Source organism: Cryptomeria japonica, chromosome 10, assembly GCF_030272615.1.
Source record: "Cryptomeria japonica chromosome 10, Sugi_1.0, whole genome shotgun sequence".
Lineage (NCBI taxonomy): Eukaryota > Viridiplantae > Streptophyta > Pinopsida > Cupressales > Cupressaceae > Cryptomeria > Cryptomeria japonica.
This window is the reverse complement of record NC_081414.1, coordinates 474,527,842-474,551,128: the sequence shown is the minus strand read 5'-3', so window position 1 is coordinate 474,551,128 and position 23,287 is coordinate 474,527,842. Positions and strand designations below refer to the sequence as shown.

Sequence of the window (23,287 nt, the reverse complement as noted above, 5' to 3'; positions counted from 1 at the left end):
TTACTCCAAACTTAGACATCTTTCTTGAAACACCGTGTCCTCATGTTTGTTAAGTTTTAGTAGGACTTAAATGTTTACATTTTTAAAATATTTTGAGGATTTCATTATGTTGAACCATTTATAAGTACTCAATTGTATGTTTAATTCGACATGAATTTTTTATGTTTTCTCGAAGACTTTACTTTCAAAAATATTTGATGTGTGTTGGAGTTGATTCCTCAACCCCGCAGCTCCCAAAGATCATCTATGATCAACCTTGCCATCAAAGAAAGAAAAAAGCAATAGAATTGCTATAATAGCTAAAGCTTTCCTTTCATGAAAAAACAGCATAAATAATAAATTGAATGAATGATACAATAATGATAAATTGCCCTTGATAAATGATAAAAAAACCTTCAACAAAACCCTAAGTGAAGATTAAATTAAATCAAGACATGTGCTCTCACCTTGTGACTTGAAACAAAAAAACGCAACATAAGCAAGCTTAAGTATGTTAGTGTAAAAAAGGGACCTAATTAATTAATAAGGAAAACATCTTTTTACTCTTAACACCTTGACATAAGAGCAACTTAAGGAAAAGCTAAAACTCTAATGATGAATGCATAAAATACCAAAATTGGTCCCGATAACTACGCTTGGTGAGGTAGTTATGTCCAAATGAAAAAAAACTCTCATAATAAGGAAAAAATGAAAAGAGAAAAAAGCTCATGAAAAACGAAAGCCATGAAAAAGTGAAGGAAGATTCAAGATGACCCTAATGGCAACTTCCAAGCAAGTCTAACAAAATCACAACATACAAGAGTTTAAAGTAAAACATACATATCATTTCTCTCTCCCATTATCGTGAGGTTAAAGAGAATTAAGGTCCACTTTTAACAAACTTGAAACTACAATAAGCCCTTAACCTAGAACAAGATCAAGAGCACGCTATTATCTTGCAATAGATCTAACAAGAAAACACGAGACAGACAAGAGAACTAGCCCCCCTTAGAGAATTCATCAAGAAAGAAAATTGTTCTCTCTACATGTGAGTCGATGCCAACAATGAACGTAGCCATAGAAGAATTGTCATAACCACAGGGTTTCCAAGCAACACCCACACATTCCAACCACAACTCCATGATTCAACATTGCCATCCACCATCAAATACTCCTTCCTCATGACGTGAGTGATCAAGCAGGCATAACACCCATCCCGTGCACAAATATTAGACACTCACATGACTCTTCGTAACGAGGCTAGTCCTTCGAACACTTCCCCTCCATTGGATTTTACCAAGCAGGCATAACACCCATCCCGTGCACAAATATTACACTCACATGACTCTTCGTAACGAGGCTAGTCCTTCGAACACTTCCCCTCCATTGGATTTTACCACGAGAATATGAGTGATCTAACCTCTCACACAAGCTGCATGAGTGCAATGCATGTGTTGTCCCAAATCCAACTCATGTATAGTCATGGTGAGAAGATTTGGAGCAACACAAGATCCTCCTTACAAAGATGAAAGTAAATAACATTCCTTCCAATAGATGAATATGGATCTGCTTTTAAGAGTCGTGTGCATAAGTTTAATGGTCTTACTAGAATTGATGGGAAAAGAAAGGTACGAATGCCAATCTCAGTACATCTAATTGATCATATTTGATTGTCCACGCCAAAAAGATATATATGCTTTCTCATCTTCGTTTATTAAGGAGATTCGCTTGTGACAATGCGGCGTCAAATACCCATTGAAATTTTGCATCCGACTGTCAGAGCAAAAACTTTTAAAGTTATATTGTGTATGTAGGTAGATATGACACATAATATAGTGTTTCACATTCTACTAATTCATGTTGTCGACATAGTTTGGTTCCAAGTTGCCATTTGGGATTATATCTATCATCGGTTTCTATCCAACATTAGTGTTTATCTACAATTGATTAATGTGTATTTTTATTTCAGGCTGTTTTCTGGTTTCTGTTCGCCACCTATGCGAAGCTTCAACTGGATATCTCGGATTAACACCATGTCCCCTTTTGAATAGGACACGACCAACAGAATGCAAGGGAACGCATTTTGCAACCAACAAAATGGTCATCTTCCATTCATGTTCAAACTAAAGAAAAACTACTACGAAAAGGACCCTTGGGCTGTAAATAGGAGATCAGTTGGGTCTACCACCCCTGCCGTTTATTTGTGGGAGGATTAGTTGAGAAACATATGATAATACGAAATCATTTTCTATAACTGCAAAACCCATTATTAAGTTCCGAAGTGAAAAGTCTGCCAGCAAGGTTTCCACATTTTTCTGTGGCGTTTTCTTCTCTAAAAGGATATCCTGCATTAAATATTGATTTTCATGAGAAAGCATGTTTCTTATACACTTTAAAAGATGATTCTAATTACTATAGATTTTTTATTTTAGAAAGACAAAACTTATTATATTTTGGGTAAATTGTTCTTATTCATAGAATAACCAATAATGGAGGACTCGCCGCAAATACCACAGCTTTGATATTTTCTTACGAAATTATGTAGTTTTAATATTATTCAAAAAGTTCATACAGCATAAACTAGTGCACAGTACAGGGGAGACTACAAAATCTATCTAGTAGCCATCTCTAATATTTACAGCCACCATTTAGAGTGTTTAAAAACAACCACTGCAAACTTTGCCTATTGCCAACCGCTGTCATCCGAGTAATCCAGACTTCACTGCGCACCTGCATGAATTAGAAATTATAGTTCACCTGCACGTAATCAAACAAATTTGCTGCCCCCATTTCAAATGAAACGATTCAAGCATCATCTTCATATCGTGGGAAATATTCTGTGCTTGCCACTAGCATTTCTATAACTTTTAGAATATCTGTACATTTTGTAAAAATGCCATTCCCATTAAACCCAAGACTTTGGAAGCGCGCTTCAAAGTTTAGAATGACATGCTTTTTTTATTCTTACTTCAAGAATCCCAAATAACAGAAAGACAATTTGTTTTTCTTTTACATGTTGGACAGTCTTATGGATAAACTTAACTAAGCACTCTAGCTCAAGTTCTACAAGCTTCGTAGGATTTATAACAGCAGCTCTTTGTGATCAACCTCCAACTCATCAGAAATAGGCACTACAAGACTATTTCCTTGAAATCAGTTGATAAATAGTTACGCAGATTGCCGTGCTATTCTAATTGATTTGCAGGCATCTGGCATCTGGCATCTTAAAAAATATAGATGATGACTTCCAGAATTTCAGGTGGCAAGGACTAACCCCCTGCTATGGAAAATATTAGTTCTTAACAGAAATCCAAAAAAACCCTTCATAATAATTTCCATTATATTTACTCAATAATAGCCTAACTTTCATGCTAAAAAAGTGGCCACTAAACATTTCAGGAATGTAATAACCAGCTTAGAAAAAGATCATCTCTAGCCATGCAACAGAGCCAATCTTATGAGAAGACATCAAATTTCTCACTTCTTTTATAGCCCTCTCTGGCTTGATGTCATCTCTCTCTGATTACCTATGTGCTCCATTTTATTTATCATCAGTGGTTCCTCAGATCCCATGTTCAATATTACTAAAAACTCAGCTTTTCTATATGGCTATATTCTCCCTGTTATGGGAAAAAAGCAATCCAGCTTCTTTTGTATCTTACCCTTCTGCTGCTGTGCCCTGCGCACAGCCTGTTGAATCTGGCGTTCATGCTTTTCTAATATTTCATCAATATTTGTTGATTGTGGCACCAACGGTCCAGAATATTCAACTCTTTCTTCAGGATTGCTATAACCCTGCTAGTTCAGATACCAATCAAATAAATAAAGAATTTAAATTTGATATAGCATATGTACAAGCATTGAACAAACATTAAAAACATGTTCATCAAGAGAACCATACTTACCATGAAGGGTTCCCTATTGACTTGCCTTTCATCCCTTTTGCAATTACTTGTAGAGACATCTTGCAAGAGAAATTTATTTAAATAATCCGACTCTGGTGGCTGGAAAGGAACTAATTCCTTTATCATTGAATGCTCAGGAAGTTGCGATAGTTGATGCTTTTCTTTTCCTACCTTCCCAATTTTATCACCATCATCACATTGCTGCAAACTTCTCCCATCTTTGTGAATAAATGCATCTGTGGCATTTGTGGCTGCTACTGAAATTGAAATATTTGATAAATTTTCTCTTGCCAGTGATCCATATGCACTCTGCAATTTTGGCTCGTGTTTGGTTAATGACTTTGAAGTCCTACTTGGCGCCCACATAGAATCCATCACAGCATCATCCTCATTTTGATTCTTTGTCTGTAGCAAACCATTTTCTCTTGGATTTGACATTGGGTCAGAAGAGCGTCCTCCATTTTGCAGGATTTGGGTTTGAGCATTACCACAAGCTTTAGCTGAAAAATTCATTGCCCTCGGAGGCTCAATAGGAAATCCCACAGCACTATCCTCCTGCTGCGAATTGAACTTTTCACTGTTGCTCTTGGAGGCTGCTTGAGAAACCATACGCCGCTTCTGCAAAGGAACATAAAGGCTAATGTGAAGTGTTCTTGAACACTAGCATATGAGAAGAACAGAATAATCATGAGGAGCTGCCAACATGCAAAATCATTTGGAACTCGCAAACATGCAGATTGCCTAAAAACTTTGATGCAGGAGCATCCTGCCAGTTTGTGCCAAATGGGAGCTTTGAAATAGTGTCTGGACATCCATCAATGTATGACGGAGTGGAAAATTTTGTCAGGTATAATATTTAAAATACTATGTCGGTATATATCCAAATATGGAAGCATAGACCTGGCACGTAACTATTGACAGAATGCCTCAAGAAATTATTTGTTGAAACGGTTGTAGAAACTTTCAAACAAGTGCAGCTATCAAGCGTTACAAGCAGCATCAACAGCACCAATACTTTTGGAGCATAGCATTTCAAATCCCAAATGCCAAGTATTAAGCGAAGGGAGAGCAAGTCAAGTTAGAAACAGCTATTGGAGAATAAGAAGAATAACAGTCAATAAAAGTTTAAGAGACAATAAATGTTGGCAGGGTATCAACTATTTGTGGAATGGCCAAATGTAGAATAAAATTGGGATATGCATTAGAAATGAGGAAGCTGCATAGTGGGTAAGGAGGAGTTAAGGAGTGGTGGTTAAGAGGGAGAAGGGGACATTTAAAAGGGAGCTGCGTGAAAATAGAAGGGGGATGGGTGTGTTAGGAGTTAGTTAGAGATAGCGATAGCTGTAATTTTGGTGGCCCTAAACAAAGAGGGTAATGAAGAGAGGAACCAGCGCTCAAAGGAGGAGCTGAAACTTACAGCTTGGGTGGTAAGAAGATATAATGAGTGATGAAAATAAAGAATGACTAATGGAGAATCAGAGGACAAGATACATGGAAAGGGCAGTACATGTGTGGTAAGCAAATGAAATTTGTGGAGAGGTGAGAAATTAAACAGAGAGAGGAAAGGCCATTGACAGGCCAATGAATGTGACTATTTTGTTACAAATTAGATATACAATATTATTGTTGCAGAGAGACTCTGCTTGTACTTGTTGTTTTTGTTTTGAAATTTGACTGAATAAATTTGTTTCTGGTTGTGTTACTTTCTGGGTTTTTTTAAACAGAGAGCCTCTGTTTTGGCTCATGTTGGTGTTTCTGTTTGAGTTTGAATTATAAAAGGCAGGAGTTTGTTTTCGCCCTGCATCAAGTGCGCTAATTGGCAACATTATAACAAAGCAAGTTGGCCTCAACATCATATTGTACTTAGGAAAATTACCAAGTAGGTCATCAAAGATAATAGAAACTAGAAATCATGCTACCTGGATGGATGTAGCTAATTCAGCATTGCCATCTGGTGCTGGTACTGCCCTAGATTCTCGTGATATTCTTCTTGCTGCTTCATGTGCACGTCCCTTTCCTCCTATAGCTCTTTTCCTGCAGGAACAATGAAACTATTAGATCCATAAATATATAACTAAGTCTAATACCATATAGAAGGAAGACATTTACCAACATATTAAGAAAGAGATAGGATTTATCATGAAACTTGGTTTTCCAGCATTTCACACTTACGATAATAATGTAAAGAGTTTATGCTGAAGCATCTTCTACAAACATGGATGATGCTAAATGACAGCAGTGCAGGCTTCAACAAAAAAATAATACTACATATAAAATCTGTTCTGTATGGCAACATTTTCAAGAGAAAGGGGAAAAAAACCACATAAACAAAATAATAGTGTGGCATCTTAGTTGATTTGAGGCCTCATCCAGTCACAGATCTTGTGCTCAGATGAGACTTTTGAACTACTGCAAAGTTATGCCTGCAATGGTGATAGTTCTTTCCTAGTACTACTGAACACACCTAGATTATTTTGATGATTTTATAAAATGGTAAATAGCATTTATTGAATGGGTGCCAACTGCTTTTCAGACAAAGTGGTAGACAAATAAGTACGATCAGAAAAGTAAAACTAATCAGGACAAATGCATTACTGTTGCTTCTAATTCTTGCTCGTGCACAATTACATGCAAACATAACACAAGCTGCCACAGGGGTGCACCACCCCTTGGATTTGATTTCCTCACAAGGATTATAAAATACATTTTATTTATGAGACCTAACTTCATTTCGATATGTTTCTAATCAGACATAAGAGATAAAATTCAAATTGAAAAACAATGTACATAAGAGATTTTGATTCTCTAGTGATATGGATCATGAATTTCAACAAAAAAGAAATTAGGAGTCATGATTAACATAGAATGAAGCCTCACATAGAGGCTGACTTCAACAGGACATTGGTTCTCACTATTGAATGGTCAATCCTGTGGAAAGGGACCACTTAACCCACAAGGTTAACTACTATAGAAAAAATCCTGATAAATTATTAATAGTTGCTACCAAGAAATGCGACTAAAAAACATCCTATCAAACTGTATTAAAACACCCGTCTTTGCTACTAATATTTTTTCTTTTCCAAATCAGAGTAGTTTTGTCAAACAGTTAGCATACAACGCTTTAAAGGTACTAAACTGAAATTTTTAAAGAAGATTCTGATCTGTTTAGTGGTTTGCATTCACTGTTTTGTGGTTTGGTTTTGTGATTTCAACATATAAATTTATTTTAAATGCATTTCCCAAACTTAAGAAAGACAGAACTGAAACATTCAAATCTGACCTTTATTTGATGGAAATAACCTTCCACGGGTCTGATAAAGAATCTGATATGATCTCTATTACTGCTGCAAAACTGATTGTTTAAAAAGATTTACAAATACCAGTTCATAAAACAATGGCAGCCATGACTACTGAGTTTGCAGCAGTCCTTAAATGTATAACAGCCTCCAAAGGCAAAGAACCCCTCAAGAAAAGAGCAGATCTAAACCAGAGGTATGGAAGTAATATAGCAGCCTACAAATCTCCAAACACAATCCACGTCCACCCAATCTTTTCCAAAGTTCATGTCCAAGCCAAAAGAACCTCCACGCCAAAGAGGATAGTGTCTAACCAAGTTCATGCCAAGCACCAAAAATCCATGTCCAATGTAAGGGAACTCAGGCCAAGAGTGAAGATAGAAAAATCTCACACCAAGGATAGAGGATAATTCTTCTAAGAATCCCACGCAAAACTTCACAAGACTTCTCCACCAAATGATAACCACGCCAAGGATTAAGAAATAACCCACGCTAGAGAAGATGTAACAATGTTGCCTCTAAATCCTTTGAACTCTACATCAAACCCTCCTGCAATCCTACCATTGAAAGAAACCATACAAATAGATCTCAAATCTGAAATGCCATGTGAAATACTTGATCGATATCTCCAACATATACCAGACAGGGTAGATCTTTCAACACCGGAGCTAGTTTTCTCCAAGAGGGATTTCATCCTCAAGAAGGCTGAGTTGAACCAAGTCCGACTCCAAAAAACACTTAGGGTTTTCTTCTCATTAGAGACAAATATTAAAAATAATAAACTCAACATGTTCCAAATGAGCTCCAAAGTACTTTTTTATAAACTCCTCCAAGCCCAATGCCCTAGTTAAGGTTTTGCACTTTTTAATTTAACTTTGTCTACTCTTTATGTCTCCCTATGTTGGTGCCCACCTCAAGAGAACACTTTATTTGATAAATTAAAACCTTATTACTCCCTAGGTGCCAAAATAAAGTCACTTTATTAAATTAAATAACGTTGAGTTCCTTGTGCCTTTTACCCAAAAAACAAACGTTAAATACATATTTTAACTTGAATATTTTAAAGTTATTTAAAATAATATCTCTAAACACCATAAGTCACCAAGATCATTAATACAATCACCAACTATCCCAAAATAGTAACACTGCCAGAATCAACTGAATCTATCAAGTGACAACTGATTTCGACAGGAGCTCATACTATAAATAGCAATGTCTTTTGAAGACCAAAGAAAACAAACCTACAAAAACCCAAAAAAATTGGTGCCATGCAAGAACTTACTATATATAGCAATGTTCTCTAGGGACCAAAGGGAACAAACTTAAAAAAACCCATAAATATTAGTGTCATACAAGCACTAACTATAAATAGCAATGTTCTACAGGAACAAAAGAGAACAAAACTAGAAAAACCTAGAAAGATAGAGCCATGCAAGCACTTACTATAAATAATAATGTTCTTTGATAACGAAAGAGAACAATTCCAAAAATAACCTAGAAATATTAGTGCCATGCAAGTGTTTGCTATAAATAGCAGTGTTCTCTGAGAACAGAAGAGAACAAACCTAGAAAGATTAGTGCCATGCAAGCACTTACTATAAATAGCAACTGCTGTTGAAACCCACTGAAATTGAGAACTGAGCTCACCAAAAACATTGGAACACTCCTAGTGAAATTGGAAACCTTAGAGAAACCCTACAAACTAGCCAACGCTTGCAAAACAGGATGGCGTAAAAATGGGGTCATTACACAAACATGTCCTTCAATTTACTTAGAAGGTAGGTAAAGTTTTTTGACACACCAACACCTCAAGATGCGATCAAGAAATCCGATAACAAGGCTGGGCCCTTCTCTCCCCTTGCACGCCAAGCATAAAAGAAACATATACTTCCATTATAGAGCCGACCCTATATTGTAATGTGTGAAGTTAAGCCCTAAGTGGGCAGCATTGTACACTCCAAACGTGTGGACCTATCCACAACATTGTAATATGCAAAAAATCAATATGTAGCGTGCAAAATGGTTTTGGTGCCCAAGGTTAAATGGGCCGACTTAGAGATAAGTCCAAAAGATGAACCCCATATATATGCAAGCCACTTGCAAGGCTTAAACACACAATTACATCATGCGAATTAGTCTGATTTGAGAAGTGCGAAATATCTCGGCTCCTTATAGTGTTAATTCTTCCTCCAAAGGTCAGCAAGGTCTCCTTCATATCAGCGAAGACAAATAATGATAATCAGCGAATACCTCTGCTCTGCAAAGTGCAATTCTGATTGTTGAATTGCAAGGAAGGTGTGCAAATTCATTCTAAAGTGTTCAAGTTCTCATTGATGTGTGAAATCACTGTTGTGGACAGCGAACATACATTGTTGGGTCAGTGAATCATATTGATTGTACTGTGAATCCATTGAAGTCCTCTTGCTCACAAAGTTCTGAGATAAGTATGACATTCACTATGATGATTTCTGCCCCAGCTGGCTAACTTTGTAACTGTAAAACTGCCCTAATATAATCAGAACTTGAGTTCCTTTGTTGCTGGGTTTTTCCTCCAAGAGGGAGGTTTTCCCAGGGTAAATAGTGTTGTGTGCTTCTTCATTTTGTGCATTTAATTTCCTTCTACTATGCCTGCTAATTTTGTTCAATTATATCAAATCTGACCACTGAACTAAGTCAGTATAATTTTGTTAAGCATTCAATTTATGTTTTATGTCCTATACTGCTACTCTGACCACTAAAATCAACAATCAAGTTTGTCATTTCAAGGTGTATTCAGCTGATGAATCTAAATCAGAAAATTCAGAACAGCAAGAGGAAAATGAGGAAGATGAAGCACCAGAAGAATCTAAAGAAGAAAGGGAAAAGGCACCTTTGCTCGGCAGAAAGAATGATTCTTTCAGGGTTTGTGGAGTTCAGTGTGGGCAGTGAATTGTTGCTCTCATTGATATAGGTACTACACACTTCATTGATGGAGGTGCAGCACAAAGAGGCCTTAAGACAAAAAAAATTGAAGGCTTTAAAATCATAGTTGTTGATGGGTTCACTCTTTCATGCTCAAGGAGAATCCAATGATTAAGTCGACAATTGGACAAATATGAAGTCAGATGATTTTTGTGTGATGAGTATTGGAGACACTGATGCCATTCTTGGCATCCAATGGAGTCCATTCTTAGGGGAGATCACCTTGAATTTGCGAACAATGGAGTTAAAATTCCAAGTTGATAAAAGGAAGGTTATGATGAGAGGAGTGTCAAATGGAAGCCCTCATGTTGTCACATGCAAGATGATGAAGAGAATGTCCCAACATGGGCAAATTGAGTGGGCAGCCCAATGTGTCATCATGCCTACCATTTCCCAAGAAGAGTTGATTTAAAACAGTCTGTTGAGCTTGCAAGAACAAAGTCAAGAGAACAAGAAGAATGGTTCAAATAAGAGGATGGAAATAACTTGCAATCATTTGATAATCCCCTCTTTGGAATGGATGCAAAATTGTCCTTCGATAATCCGCTTTATTATGAATATCGAGACACTTCTTTATTCTAGTAACATAGCAAGTGACAAAGATCCAGATGAAGCCTGTAGGCATGAGATAGATGTTATTTTAGATAGTGGAGATTGATTTTAGTTTGACGAAGATTTGAGATCAACAATTTATGGTGATCAATTTAATTATCTTTATGATTATAGCTTAAGGCATAAAAGCATTCTACCTAGTGAAGATGTCTTAAGCACGATGAGGAGATCCTTAGAAGAAGTACACATGAATACTAGAGTAACACAGCATAAGCATGGTGAAGCTGGTCCATTAATGGATTTTCATACAAGAGGTCACCGACAAGTTTGTTGAAGCTTATGGATGATGAAAGAAATGACTCAAGGAGGAAAATGGAATTTTCTTTTCAATCAGCCAACATATGATTTCATTAACATTCTTACAAGTAGATTGGAGAGACATTATTTTCAAGAATTGGACCATTACTCAATTGATGACACTTGGGAAGGTCTTTTCAATTGATAGAATGTTCAGATTTCTTGTACTTGCTAAAGAATTTCAGTTTTGCAGCTGCTATTCCATTTTCAGGGTGTTGATTTTGAGAAAATCTGATCATAAATTGTTGATCTCAGACTTGAACAGCTGCGAGAATGTGTCTTTTTAGACCACTCAATCATTGGAAAAGGTTAGTTTATGGTCTCAGTTGAAAATGATGAATATTTCAACTAACCAAGTTCTATATTGGATGAAAATTCAAGCACCAAACAGTTGTCATGTCTTATTTTCAGCTTGCATTTATAGTTTGGACACCAGACTAGCGCACAATTGTGACTATTATGTAGGAGCTCCAGAAGTTAAAATTGAGAAGGTTAGAATTAACTTTCTAGAATTTTTCAGAATGGTGGAGTGGAAACCTTGTAAAATTTTCGGAGAGCTCATAGAATTCTTGCAAAAGATTGTTGTTCTTTTTAACAAAAAGAGTGAAGGAGGTTTTAACTGCAGATGTGGTGCAACATAGTACATTAAACAAAAGGACTCACAAACCTCTCAGGTTGATTTGAGATCCAAGAGCCACATTGAATATTCAGGAATAAACAGTGCAATTATGGGGAGGGAGGACTGTAATGTCCCCATTTTAAGCAAAATTAGTTTGCGGATAATTAGTCTATTTTCTGAGTTTTTCCATGTGCCAGGGGGACCTCCAAAGTTCTTAGAAAGCACAAGATTAATCTAGGAGAGGTGTTGTTTATGGCCATGAGTTCAGTTCGTCTTAGTGAACCTCTTAATTCTTTCAGAATTGATTTCTAGCTTTTTGGGAGCTCTCCAAACTTCTTGAAGTATGCTATTTTTAGAAAGTCACCCAATAGCTTCATTTCAACATCTCTTAACTTCAAGGACACACTGATATTGTCAGAACTTCATATTCGTCATTCTTACATTTTCTACAATTTGAGTAATTTATTGAGTTATTAAATAATTCTTAGGTTTTCTAAAGATGAAAATATTAAAAATTCAACTTAATGTAATTATTTATTTAAAATCTGTTTTTAGTGTGCCTCAAGGGGGCCGCCTAGGCAAAGGAGCTTTTTTACACGTGATGAATTATTATTATTTTCAAACAAGAATTTTTGGAGAAAAAAGGGAATTGTTATATTCTTCTTATTATTGTATACATCTAGAATGTTATAAAAAGGAGTTGAGAGCTCATTTGGAGGGTTAGACATGAATTAATATTTGCTTTGGTGAAAAGAGAACTTGTGTTGTTCTCCCATTTTTTTGAGGACAAAAACCCTCTTGAAAATATTAGTTTTGGAGATGAGAGCAGTGATTTCATCCAGAAATTACTAGTTAGCTACGAAGTGAAGTGTCCAGTTGATTGATGAATATGGATCAGTTTGATGTATTTAGATTGATTAATAGTGTGGTGTTGTTTGTTAAGAGTGTTTGGAGGGTTTGAGGCTAGGTTGTACCATATCTGCAGGCCGCACTATCTCTTCAAGGCATACCATCCTCAAACTGACTGTTTCATTTGAGCTTCTTGCTTGGGTTTGATTTATGATATATGTTGTTTAATTTGATACTGATGATATCAATGCAGGCCAGAAAAGTTTGTAGGCAGTAATAGTGGTTTCATTGGGCTGCAGCATCCATTTGGGGTCCGAACCAATTATGAAGTCAGGTGTGTGGGCTTAGAAGGTGAACTGCCTATTTTTCCAGTTTTATTCTCCTTGGTTGGTGATGCCGTGAAGGTATAGCCGCTTTCCATTCATTTTGAACTTGCACTTTGCAAATTTATGGTGATTTAGGGGCTCCATAAAGCTTGTACTTGCTGTACCGTAGTTATTTCCAGGTCTGGTTATGACTGAAAAATCGTATCAGTTTGGTAGTATGGCTGTAGCATGATGTTTGGTTCGATAATAGTGGATTTTGAAGTGGTAGTTCAATGTAGGCTTGTTGGGTATTAGTTGGGCAGGGTGTGTGAGTAGAGTGTTGGCTGTTATCCTGCTGTTCTGATGTTCTTTCCAATGATTTACAGAGTCACAGAGATCAGTAAGTTCAGTGTTGAGTTGTTCTAATGCATGAGAATTACTATAATAGAGTATTTTGGCATGTTGCAATGCATATCTCCTATCTACTGTTGGTAAGCAGCATAGTAACCATGTCTTGATAGTGATTTTGGACTAATCCGTGTACTTACAGCAATGTTTGAATCTGATCAGTATAATATATCAGTTGTTGTAACATTGTATTATCATCTTGGACTAATTTGTAATGCAATTTACTTATATCTTGTAATACCCTAGATGGTAGTACTGCCAGTGGTTTCTTTCTTGCTCTCTAATATACTTATTATCATCTTGGATCAATTTGTAATGCAATTTACTTATATCTTGTAATACCCTAGATGGTAGTACCACCAGTGGTTTCTTGCTTGCTCTCTAATATATGTATTCATCCCACTGAACAAATGGAAGTATTGTACTTGCTCATCCATTGAATAAGTGGAAGTGTTGTATTTGCTCAACCCCCTAAATAAGTGGAAATAATCGTATTTGCTTACGTCTAAATTAGTGGAAGTTCTGTAATTGCACTCCACTGAATAAGTGAGAAGTTCTTATGATTGTATTGTACACTCTGCTAAATAAGCATTGAAGTGTTCTTTCCTTTCAGTTATTGCATAAAACTCCACTGAAGAAGTGAGTTGGCTGGCATAGCCGCTAAGTACATTTTCTTTTTTAGTTGTTGCATTCTAGATAGTTGTGTGGTACTATTCACCATATGCTCTGACCTTACCCATCTCATGAAGTAGATGAGCAAAAAGTGACAAGAATGTTGCATTGTATCTTATTTCAATTGGAATTTTTTTTTTAAAATAGGGGTGTTCATTATAGGAGGAAAACCTAAAAAAGAGGCAACGAAAGAGATGATAACCACAAGCCAAGGTCAATAAGACTATTCTACTTTTGTGATTTCTCCAATCCCTTCAACTTCAAGGACTGGTGGTAGAGTTGGGCCTACTATTTGCAATCTAAATTGGATTCGTATAACTACTCCAAGTTCCCAATTATCCCTTGGGAGCACTATTTGGGATAGAAACACACATCAAGCAACAATGAGTGTAGTTGGAATGGAGCACGAGTCCTATTGTTTAATTCACGTTTACATGGCCAAGTAACTGGATCTTATTTTTGTTTCAAAATATCTTCTTTGATCTATTTTTGTCTTTTGAATTTTAAAATTTAGGATAAATTTTTGTTTTCTTTGTTTTAGGTCTCCTTACTGGCAAAATCAAATAGATGCTATTGTTGTTGTTGGGCGGGGTTCAAAGCTTCTAATGATGAGATCAAAGGCTCAATTTTGAATGAAAAGGTGGTAGTTGTGAAAGCTACAATTGATAAGAAAGATCAAATATGGAGATATGGCAGAAGGGTTGCACCATCATGTCTAATGGTTGAATAGATAGGAGAAATGACCCATTGTTGCATTTCTTTGTTTCTTCCTTGAGTGTTATAGTTATCCTAAAATACATCTTGGTATTTCAAGGTAAAAATATGAAAATTTCTTTGGTCAAACTTTATAAGTGGTGGCCAAGGTGGGTTAAACAAACATTGTGTAAATCACTGTAGAAAATGCAGCAAATTATGTTGCTGTAGGTATGCTTCTCGTGGAGAAAAAATCATCTATTTTATGGACACCTTGTTCTACTCATTGCTTTGACCATGGATCAAAGCAATTGTGGCCCATGTTAGAAATATTTGCAATATAACCATGCTTGGGTCGTTGAATTAAGGATGAAAAACATAGATGACTCGTCCTATTATAACCTGCTTTGCAACGAACCTTATCATGTTGCAATATTTGCTTTAGTCAAAGGTTGTCCAACAACACATGTTTACTAACGAGGAATGGTTTCAAACTTTATACGGTAGGACCATTGCAAAAGTGGACATAATTGAGTGGATTTTCAATGAGAAAAAATTTTGGCTTTTGGTAAAAGAGATCATAGATGTAAATTATATTTTGCTTTATTTTTCTATGCTTTGTATATGACTATATGTTCCCTTCTTCAATCAAACTACTTAAACCTTTAACTATCCTCCATGTTATTGATGAGAATTCCACAATGGGCTTTGTATGAGGGCATGGATAGGGCCAAGAAAGTCACCAGAGCCATCTATGGTGGGATTAAGGGAAATATCATCCGAAATGAAAAATCATTGATCAATGATGACACCATCAACCTCAGAAGCCTTCAAATGCAACTACTTATTTCTTGCATCCAACATTCCAATTTCATTTAGATTTCAAGGCCAATGAAGAGGTTTTCAATGGAGTCTACACTATCATAGAGTGGATAGAAATTGAATCTTAGCTTAGAGTGAGCATTGTACCGAAGATTGAGATCTTCAAAATTATGCAACTAGACTTCTTTGCACAAGACATATGTAAGACAAGTCAAACAATATTATAGTCAGGTAAAAGTTGATTAAGGTTGTATCTTTAAGTTTACTTACATTAATGTTGAAAAATGAAATAATTCATTTTGTTTTCTCATTTTAGATGTACGGTGGCAAAGGTTTGGTGCCATGGTATCAAATCCTCCAATTGATTAGTTTATTGTATTTAAGATTGATTTAGTGAAGAGTGCATACAAAAAACTCTGTATTTAATGTTTTTTTCAATTTGCTGAGTCTGATTCTAAGTTAAAATTCAGCCTAATGAGTTTGTGCTAGGTCTATGTCTGAAATTATGCCTATACTTGATTCTATGTTACCAAGTTCCTCTAAACCCTCTCCCCCTCTACTCATATGAGTATGGTTCTGGTCCGGGTCCCAAGCTAGTTCCCCACTAGTTTCACTTAGGGTCCCTCCTAGGGATCTTGGGTGTATCTAGGCCTAACCCAACCAAACTCGAGGGGGGCCAAGGGCTATGCAAAAGAAAATTAAAAACATTTTAATAAACAAAAAAGTGCCTATGTACATGACTTCAGATAAAATTGTGAGAATGGTGTGTGTCATGAAGGTTTGTGTGGTTTTGAAGGCCATACTTTAGGCTTGGTGGCACTTCCCCTCGACCTTGTTAGGGGCATTGCCCCCAAAACTCCATGTGGGGTGCTGCCCCTCAACCCAATTAGGGTCTCCACTCCCAAACCCCTTATAGTTATTAGGATCTCTTGTCACATAAGAAACTTGATAACAATGAGGGAATGACAAGAAAATGGGATCTAACTCTTGAGTGAATTAACTTGGATCTTATTGTTCCACAACTTGCTAGAAAATATTTTTAGATGAGGCATCTTGTACGCAACATGGCTAGTGGAAGGGGCATTGTAACCCATTGTGGTTTAGGTGAAATTGAACTAAATGTTGACTTTAATGCTTTTGATGAAGAGCAATATGAAGATTATTAAATATTGATTGTAATTTTTATTGTGTATTGGCATTTGACACATCACTAAATTATGAATTTATGAGTATTTTCATTTTTGCAAATTATGAAGTATTTAAATCAAAGTTCCCAGACTCAGACTCGGCTTTGACTCGGCAAGGCTGACTCGGCTCGGACTCGGCAATGACTCGGCAACAACTTGGCAAAATAAGAAAACCCTTGAAATTTAGAGATTTTTAACGATTTAAAACTTGTTTCATACACCCATTATTGAATTAAGCTTAAAGACACTATAACATCATCAAATAGAAGCTAATTTGATCACATACATAAACATACATCCATCACATGCGTAGAAATGTAAATTGTAGCTGAAGGAATTAGAAAACATAGATATATAGAGTTATAAATGTTGTCCAATATATATAAAATCCATGACTTCAAATGTTCCCAAACATATATGTAACTGTAAAGTGTAAACAAAAACAAGTCTATGGCTCAGGCTCTGGTTCAGCCTCGTCTATCTGCCTCCTAGAAAGGTGTCTAAGGTACGTCCTGGATGACTGAGTAGCCATAGTCTCTGCCTGTGATGTGCCAATCTGAGTATCCATAGGTGTTGTGCTTGATCGTTCTCTATCCTCCTCCTCTGCCATAGCCACAACCTCAACCTCTCTGTCTGCCTGGCCAATCCCTTTTAGGGTTATAAGAAAGGGAAATGGCAAAAAACATCATTAAAAAATGTTATGTTTTTTTGTTTTTTTGACTGCACTTTTTTAAGTGACGTCGGCAACTAATCTACTCACGGGTCACGACCCTTGGACTCGGCGAGTTAGGCGAGTCACGTCCCCTGACCCGTCCGAGCCCAAGTCAAGGTCACCGTGACCCGGCAGGGGTCACCCGACCCGCTGACTCGCGTGACTCGCGTGAAGTCACGAAACTCTGATTTAAATACTTTATTTTGGCAATTATGAGTATCATCTAAGTCACACTGTTCAAATTCAAGTTCATGTTTGGCAACAATAAAATTTGGATGAAGTTCAACAAGAAAAAATTTGAAAAAAAATCGACATTAAATTTGCCTAATATACATTTAATTTTTTTAAATATAAATAATATATCTAGAAAATTATTAAAAGAAAATTAACATTTAATATTTAAATTTAAAACATTCACTGAATTTTATTTTAAAGAACATTAAAACAAAATATATGATTTTTTTTATTTTTCTAAATTCTATCTTAAAAAACATAATGTGATAAATTTTATTTTTAAAAAAGTTAAAACACAAAATAAAACATATTATTATTTTTTTAACTATAACTTTAAAAAACAAATTAAAAAGTACTAAATATGTAATTTTACTAAAAACATAAAGAATGCATGTTTACAATTTTATTAAACATAGAAAAAACTTAAAACAAAACTCAAAAAAAAAAAAAGCCCAGAAACAAGTTGTGGCTGCATACTCGCTAGTTGCTGGAAGTGATGGCCAATCTACGACAACGCAACCTGCAGGTCGAAACGAGGTCATGTGGCTCGTCACACATTGCCCTAACACATTCCTATTGCATGCTACACAACAAATGTACACCTGAACTCACATTATAGAAGAAATGACGAACTTTGTGTACTCATTTGCAGAAGAAATGTGTGCCCTAGCCACCAGTTGTCGCAGCTTTACTATTTATTAACCTTGTCTAGACTTGAGGACTCATAGTCTATTGAATTTGACATGGGTGTCGAATTTGTTAAAATAAACAGTCAAAAAACTTAAACGAAAAAGTTTTTCCAAAAATACTTTTAATAAAATGTGCCACTTTTTCTGTACGAATATTAATGCGATTCGTTATGAATTTCATACCTTTTTTAAATATTTGCCGAATTTTGAACCTCAAGCTAGAAATTAGGTGAATCCTATGATACAGAGTATCATTGTTTTATATTATATAATTTTAACTTTTTTAATAGATACATACATATACGTGTGTGTGTGTGTATGGATATATCCAAACCCATGCCCACACCCAAGGAAAAAATATTGTCATAAAGCCATTCCTAATACATGTACCCATACCCGATACCCATACCTGCACGAACTGCACTCATACTAGAACCAATAACTTAGCTTGAATTAGTATGCAGAAATAAAGAATTTCCAGCCATAAAATTGAATCAATCCTCTATAATAGAAATTTCTTTAAAAAAATGCTGTAATAAAGGTTCTATGTCAGCCATAAGATCAATTTTGTGGGGCCAAGAAATCCTTCATCCTTTGTCTCTTTCATCATACTCAAATTTGATTTGTTGCAAGCAAAATTTGCACCACCTTGAAGCCTCTACAAATATTTTTGCTCCTCCCTTTGGCCTTTTTCTCTCAATAGGTAAAGGTTTCAGTTTGTTTGTTGATATATTTGGGAAAGCGTTTGGTTCACTTGGGTCTTGTTGCTTGTTGGTCATGGCTATGCGGTGTCTTTTTCATCAATTTTAATCAGAAAGAGTGGTATTCTATGTTGGGAAAAACCCACATTACAAAAATGTTGAAATTATGCCTTTTTGTGACTTGACTAAGTTTTCAAATTTTGCTTCTAGGGTTTAACCTCAAATGTCCAAATATCTAATCAAATGGGATGTTTTCTTTGCCTTGCTCTAGCTTTCATTTTTTGTGGATGTTCACATTTCTGAATGCCAAAAAGAGTGATTAAAGGAAAGATTTGTTATATTTTGAGATTTATTCAATTGGATGTTCAAAGGATGGTTGATTCAATAAACAAATGGAAGTCCAAACACACAAAAGGGAGTGACTGGAAGACAAGTTGTTGGGTATTTAGGTTACCAGCTTAACAAGTAAATAGGCAATGTTTGAATGTCTACACAAAGCACTTGGATATCAAGTGTGGTATCCACTTGTTTACATGGTTGAATCTCCATTGTTGATACAAAAAACTAAATGACTTGAATGAACCGTGGTGGTAGCAATGAGTCCACCTGAGTTGAATCTTTCTCTTGTCATCAGATATGCATTGATTGCAAAAGGCACATAGGCTCCTATCAACAATTATTCGTGAACCATTTATCTCTATTGAGTTGGACAGTTTTGATTGTGCCATGTAGAGGCAGTGGACCCAAGATATGCCATTAGGTCTTTGATCAGGGCTTTGGGTTTTCACATAATTTCTTAAATGTTGAATCTCAAAAAGGTTGAAAGGATTTGATTGGGTTTTCAAAGATTGCTAATTAGGAACCCACTTGTAAAGAAGCAAATATTCAAGGACCATTGATCAAAAGGGGCCTATGGCTATGCTATTGCCAAGTGTATGAATTGATCCCACCAAGGGGACATGTCAAGTGATCATTTATTTGTCATTTGTGTTTTAAAGGATATCTTTAAAAGTCTAAATATTTGACCAAAAAGGATTTGTGAACAAAAAAATGCCTTCAACAAGTGTTCATGAATTCAATGAAGCAACACATTTTTCATTTCCCACTTCACAAACAGTCATTGACAATGATAACTTTAAGAAACCCCCTCTTAGATATATATAAACACTTGGCAAATTTTTCATTTTTTGGAAAAAAATATTAATTTCTATTGGCGAATCTTTCCTTTTAAAAAAGAAAAAAATTACTAGTGATTTTTTTACATCACGAGAAATTGGTAGAAAATCTTAAAGAATTTTTCATTTTTTTGGAAAAAATATTACTTATAATGGTGAATCCTTTAAAAAATTAAATTCTCATGGAAAGTTAAGGGCCTGAGGGTGGCAATGATAGACAAGTTTAAGGGTTAGTGCTTCTTATGAGGATCAAGGGGGTAGTTCTCCCCCATGGAGTCAAGAAGCAACACCCTTTGTAGGGTTTGCGGGGTTCAAGCCTCCTGAACATCTCTTGAATGCAAGACTTAACCTCTTATTGACTTGGCACTCTCTTTGGGTATAGTATCAACAATCACGGCTTATTTCTCTCCATGATTTTCTTTAAAGAAGGTGACCTGGTCTTCAAGCTTGAAAATCTCTTGAAAAAATGCTTAGACGACTAACACTTACTTGAACTTGACTTAATATTTTGCTTGCATTTCTTGCTAGGTCTCCTACATAAGAATAGGTTCTCCTATTTCTAAGGAGAGGCTTGATGATTCTTTTGAATGGTTACAACTACCCTTAGACAATCGCAAGATGATAGGAGCTTGCTAATTATTGGAATTTGACTAAGTTTGAGAAATTATAGAATCCTCCAAAACCTAAAATCTACATTATAACTCCTAGAGATCCAAAACCGTTCTCAAACATTCTAAAACTATATACATGAAATAAAACTAAAGTATAGGGAAGTATATGTCCATATGTACATGTCTCTTATATTTATATGTTTATTTCATGTATATAACCCTAACCTAGCCTACAATTATGTATTGTTAGTGGCAAAGTATTCTAATTTGTACTATAACTTATCAAATTTAGGCAAATCAGATCTAAAATTCTATCAAAATCATTCAAATAATATAGTGAAACAGACAAGTTAAAAATTCTAAAAAACAAGTCCTAGCAATTTGATCACAACTAATTTCTTTTAAATGTGCCAATTTTGGTCACCTTAAAGCATGTACAATTTGCCAAATCTTGATTCTATGATTTCAACTATTCACTAATTGGCGAATATTTTGCACTAAAATAATCCCTAGTCATTGATTTAATGACAACTAGATATTGACCATTGACCAAGCCAATGAGATAGCAATTAAAAAAAAGGCCCAAAAGCACCAATCAAATGAAAATTTGAATTCTGATGAGCCATGACAATAGTGTTAAGTCTAAAATTAACCACCCCTACCATTAAAGCTCACTTTTATTTTTCACCATCTTCCAATGAATTTTGTGAATCTGATAATAGGCCATATTTCTATAGAACCATCTATGACAACATATTGGAACTACCTACTAAGATTTATAATGAGTATTTCAAGAAAAGCAATGTCATGTTTTTGTCAAGTAGTGGGCATGGACAATGATTAAGCTATCAAGGAGGATTTGGTTGTATAGTCATGTGATATTCTACCTTCTTTTAGTCTAGTGGCAAATGAATTTGGAGATATGGTTTCAACACCATAAAGAAGAAAATCAAAATGTATAAAGTTGCCACTAACCCAATGTTTTTCAAGCACTATTCCTCTTATGTTTTATGCATTTGTACACCCAAATAGTGAAGATGTTTGAGAGGTTGGAGGTGTCCATCTTTGCCATGGATTTCCAAACTAGTAAAGATGCTAGTTCAAGCATGGTGCAAACACATTGATAGGCACAACTCTTGAGGAAATATTGCATTTTTAAGGACTATTTCATTGCCCCTTTTTACAAAATCAATTTTGGAAAAAGGGTGAGAATCAAACTTACTTCCATGAGAATTTTGAGACCTCTTCAATTGTCCATCCCATAGAAGATAAGACATAATTAGGCTGACTAGTGGTTATTTCCTAATCACACTTCCGTTAGGGTTTATTATTCTAGGGTAGAATCATATATTTTGCCCAACCATGGTCCTTTGACACTCATTTGGGATTCATAAGGCAATTGGGATTATCTAATGACGATTTTGGAGTTGGAGAACAAGGGTTGATTTAATACTTCTTGTGCCTTGGAGATCTTGCTATTGAAGGAAAAAAAGCTTACCATCTAGTTGGTGGAAGGGATCCTATAATTGATCAAAGGAACAATCCTAGGGGTTTCATTGCATTGAGAATGAAGGCTATTGGCAGAAAAAATGGTATGCCCATGACTTCCATGATGGAATAATCCATTGAGACCAAAAAGAAAAAGTCCTTCATATCTTGACGCTAAAGGTAGCTTTGTTGATGAATTATTTTATTTTCACATTTAGTTAATTTCTTTATTGCATATTAAGCGCCTAGGATAGGATAAGCTTGTTTAAGTAGGTATCTACTTAGGTAGGTTGTATTTGCATTATGTGACTTGTAACTTCCTAGTTTAGTGGACATGGTGTTCTTTTATATTTAATTATAATAAAAATTAAAATTTTATTATATTTAATTATGTTCTTTATATTTAAATTTTATTTTTATTTTTATTCTTTTGTATTTTAATTTTATTATTAAATTATATTCCAAAGTAGGGACATTACAAAATGTATCAAATAAGTCTATAAAACCATGGGGAAGTTTCTTCTATCAAATTTTAATACAAATGAAATAAACACTAAACCGTATACCCTATATTCAAAAGAAAAAAAAAATTAAAAAAATAAATAAATGTGTAACTCTAAATCAACAAAAATATTGCATACATTGAATTCAATGCTATAAAACTTGTAGATTTTATATGCTTAGAAAATTAGAAATGATTTATCAATTTATACCCTTAAAAAAAAGAAAGAAAAATGAACTTGGCGCAAATATGAAATTTAAGAAAATTGTTCTTCAAATCCCCTAAAAAATCCTTCCAATTCATTCTAGAATTTTCTAATGCTATTATGTGTTCAACTGCAACATGGCCTAATAGAGCTTGTAAAAGCAAAAATCCAGATGTTTTTGTATTTCTCTTGCTTTCATTTTTTTTGGCACATTTCAAGCACAACACAATTCTAGGGCTTGGACTTGTCGAGTACTTGTAGATTTCAATCAAAATCTTGCCACAAAACCTACGAGTTTACTTGGAAAAAGCTTCCCATGAAAAAATTTTAGAGTCTACTAACTACGTGGGATCGCTTTTTTTAAA

The 23,287-nt window shown here is 35.3% G+C and overlaps 1 protein-coding gene across 2 annotated transcripts in view; it reads right to left on the bottom strand.

The window, feature by feature from the left end:
• Positions 1-2,802: 2,802 nt before the first annotated feature.
• Positions 2,803-23,287, bottom strand: part of LOC131063373 (probable serine/threonine-protein kinase At1g54610) — a 102,064-nt gene continuing 81,579 nt past the window's right edge. For both annotated transcript variants that reach the window (XM_057997171.2, XM_057997170.2), the window contains 3 exons: positions 5,804-5,918; positions 3,885-4,502; positions 2,803-3,774 (listed from right to left, as the gene is read on the bottom strand). In XM_057997171.2, the coding sequence (XP_057853154.1) occupies positions 3,589-3,774; positions 3,885-4,502; positions 5,804-5,918 (919 nt within the window). In that variant the 3' untranslated portion in view covers positions 2,803-3,588. The remainder of the gene's footprint in view (positions 3,775-3,884; positions 4,503-5,803; positions 5,919-23,287) is intronic.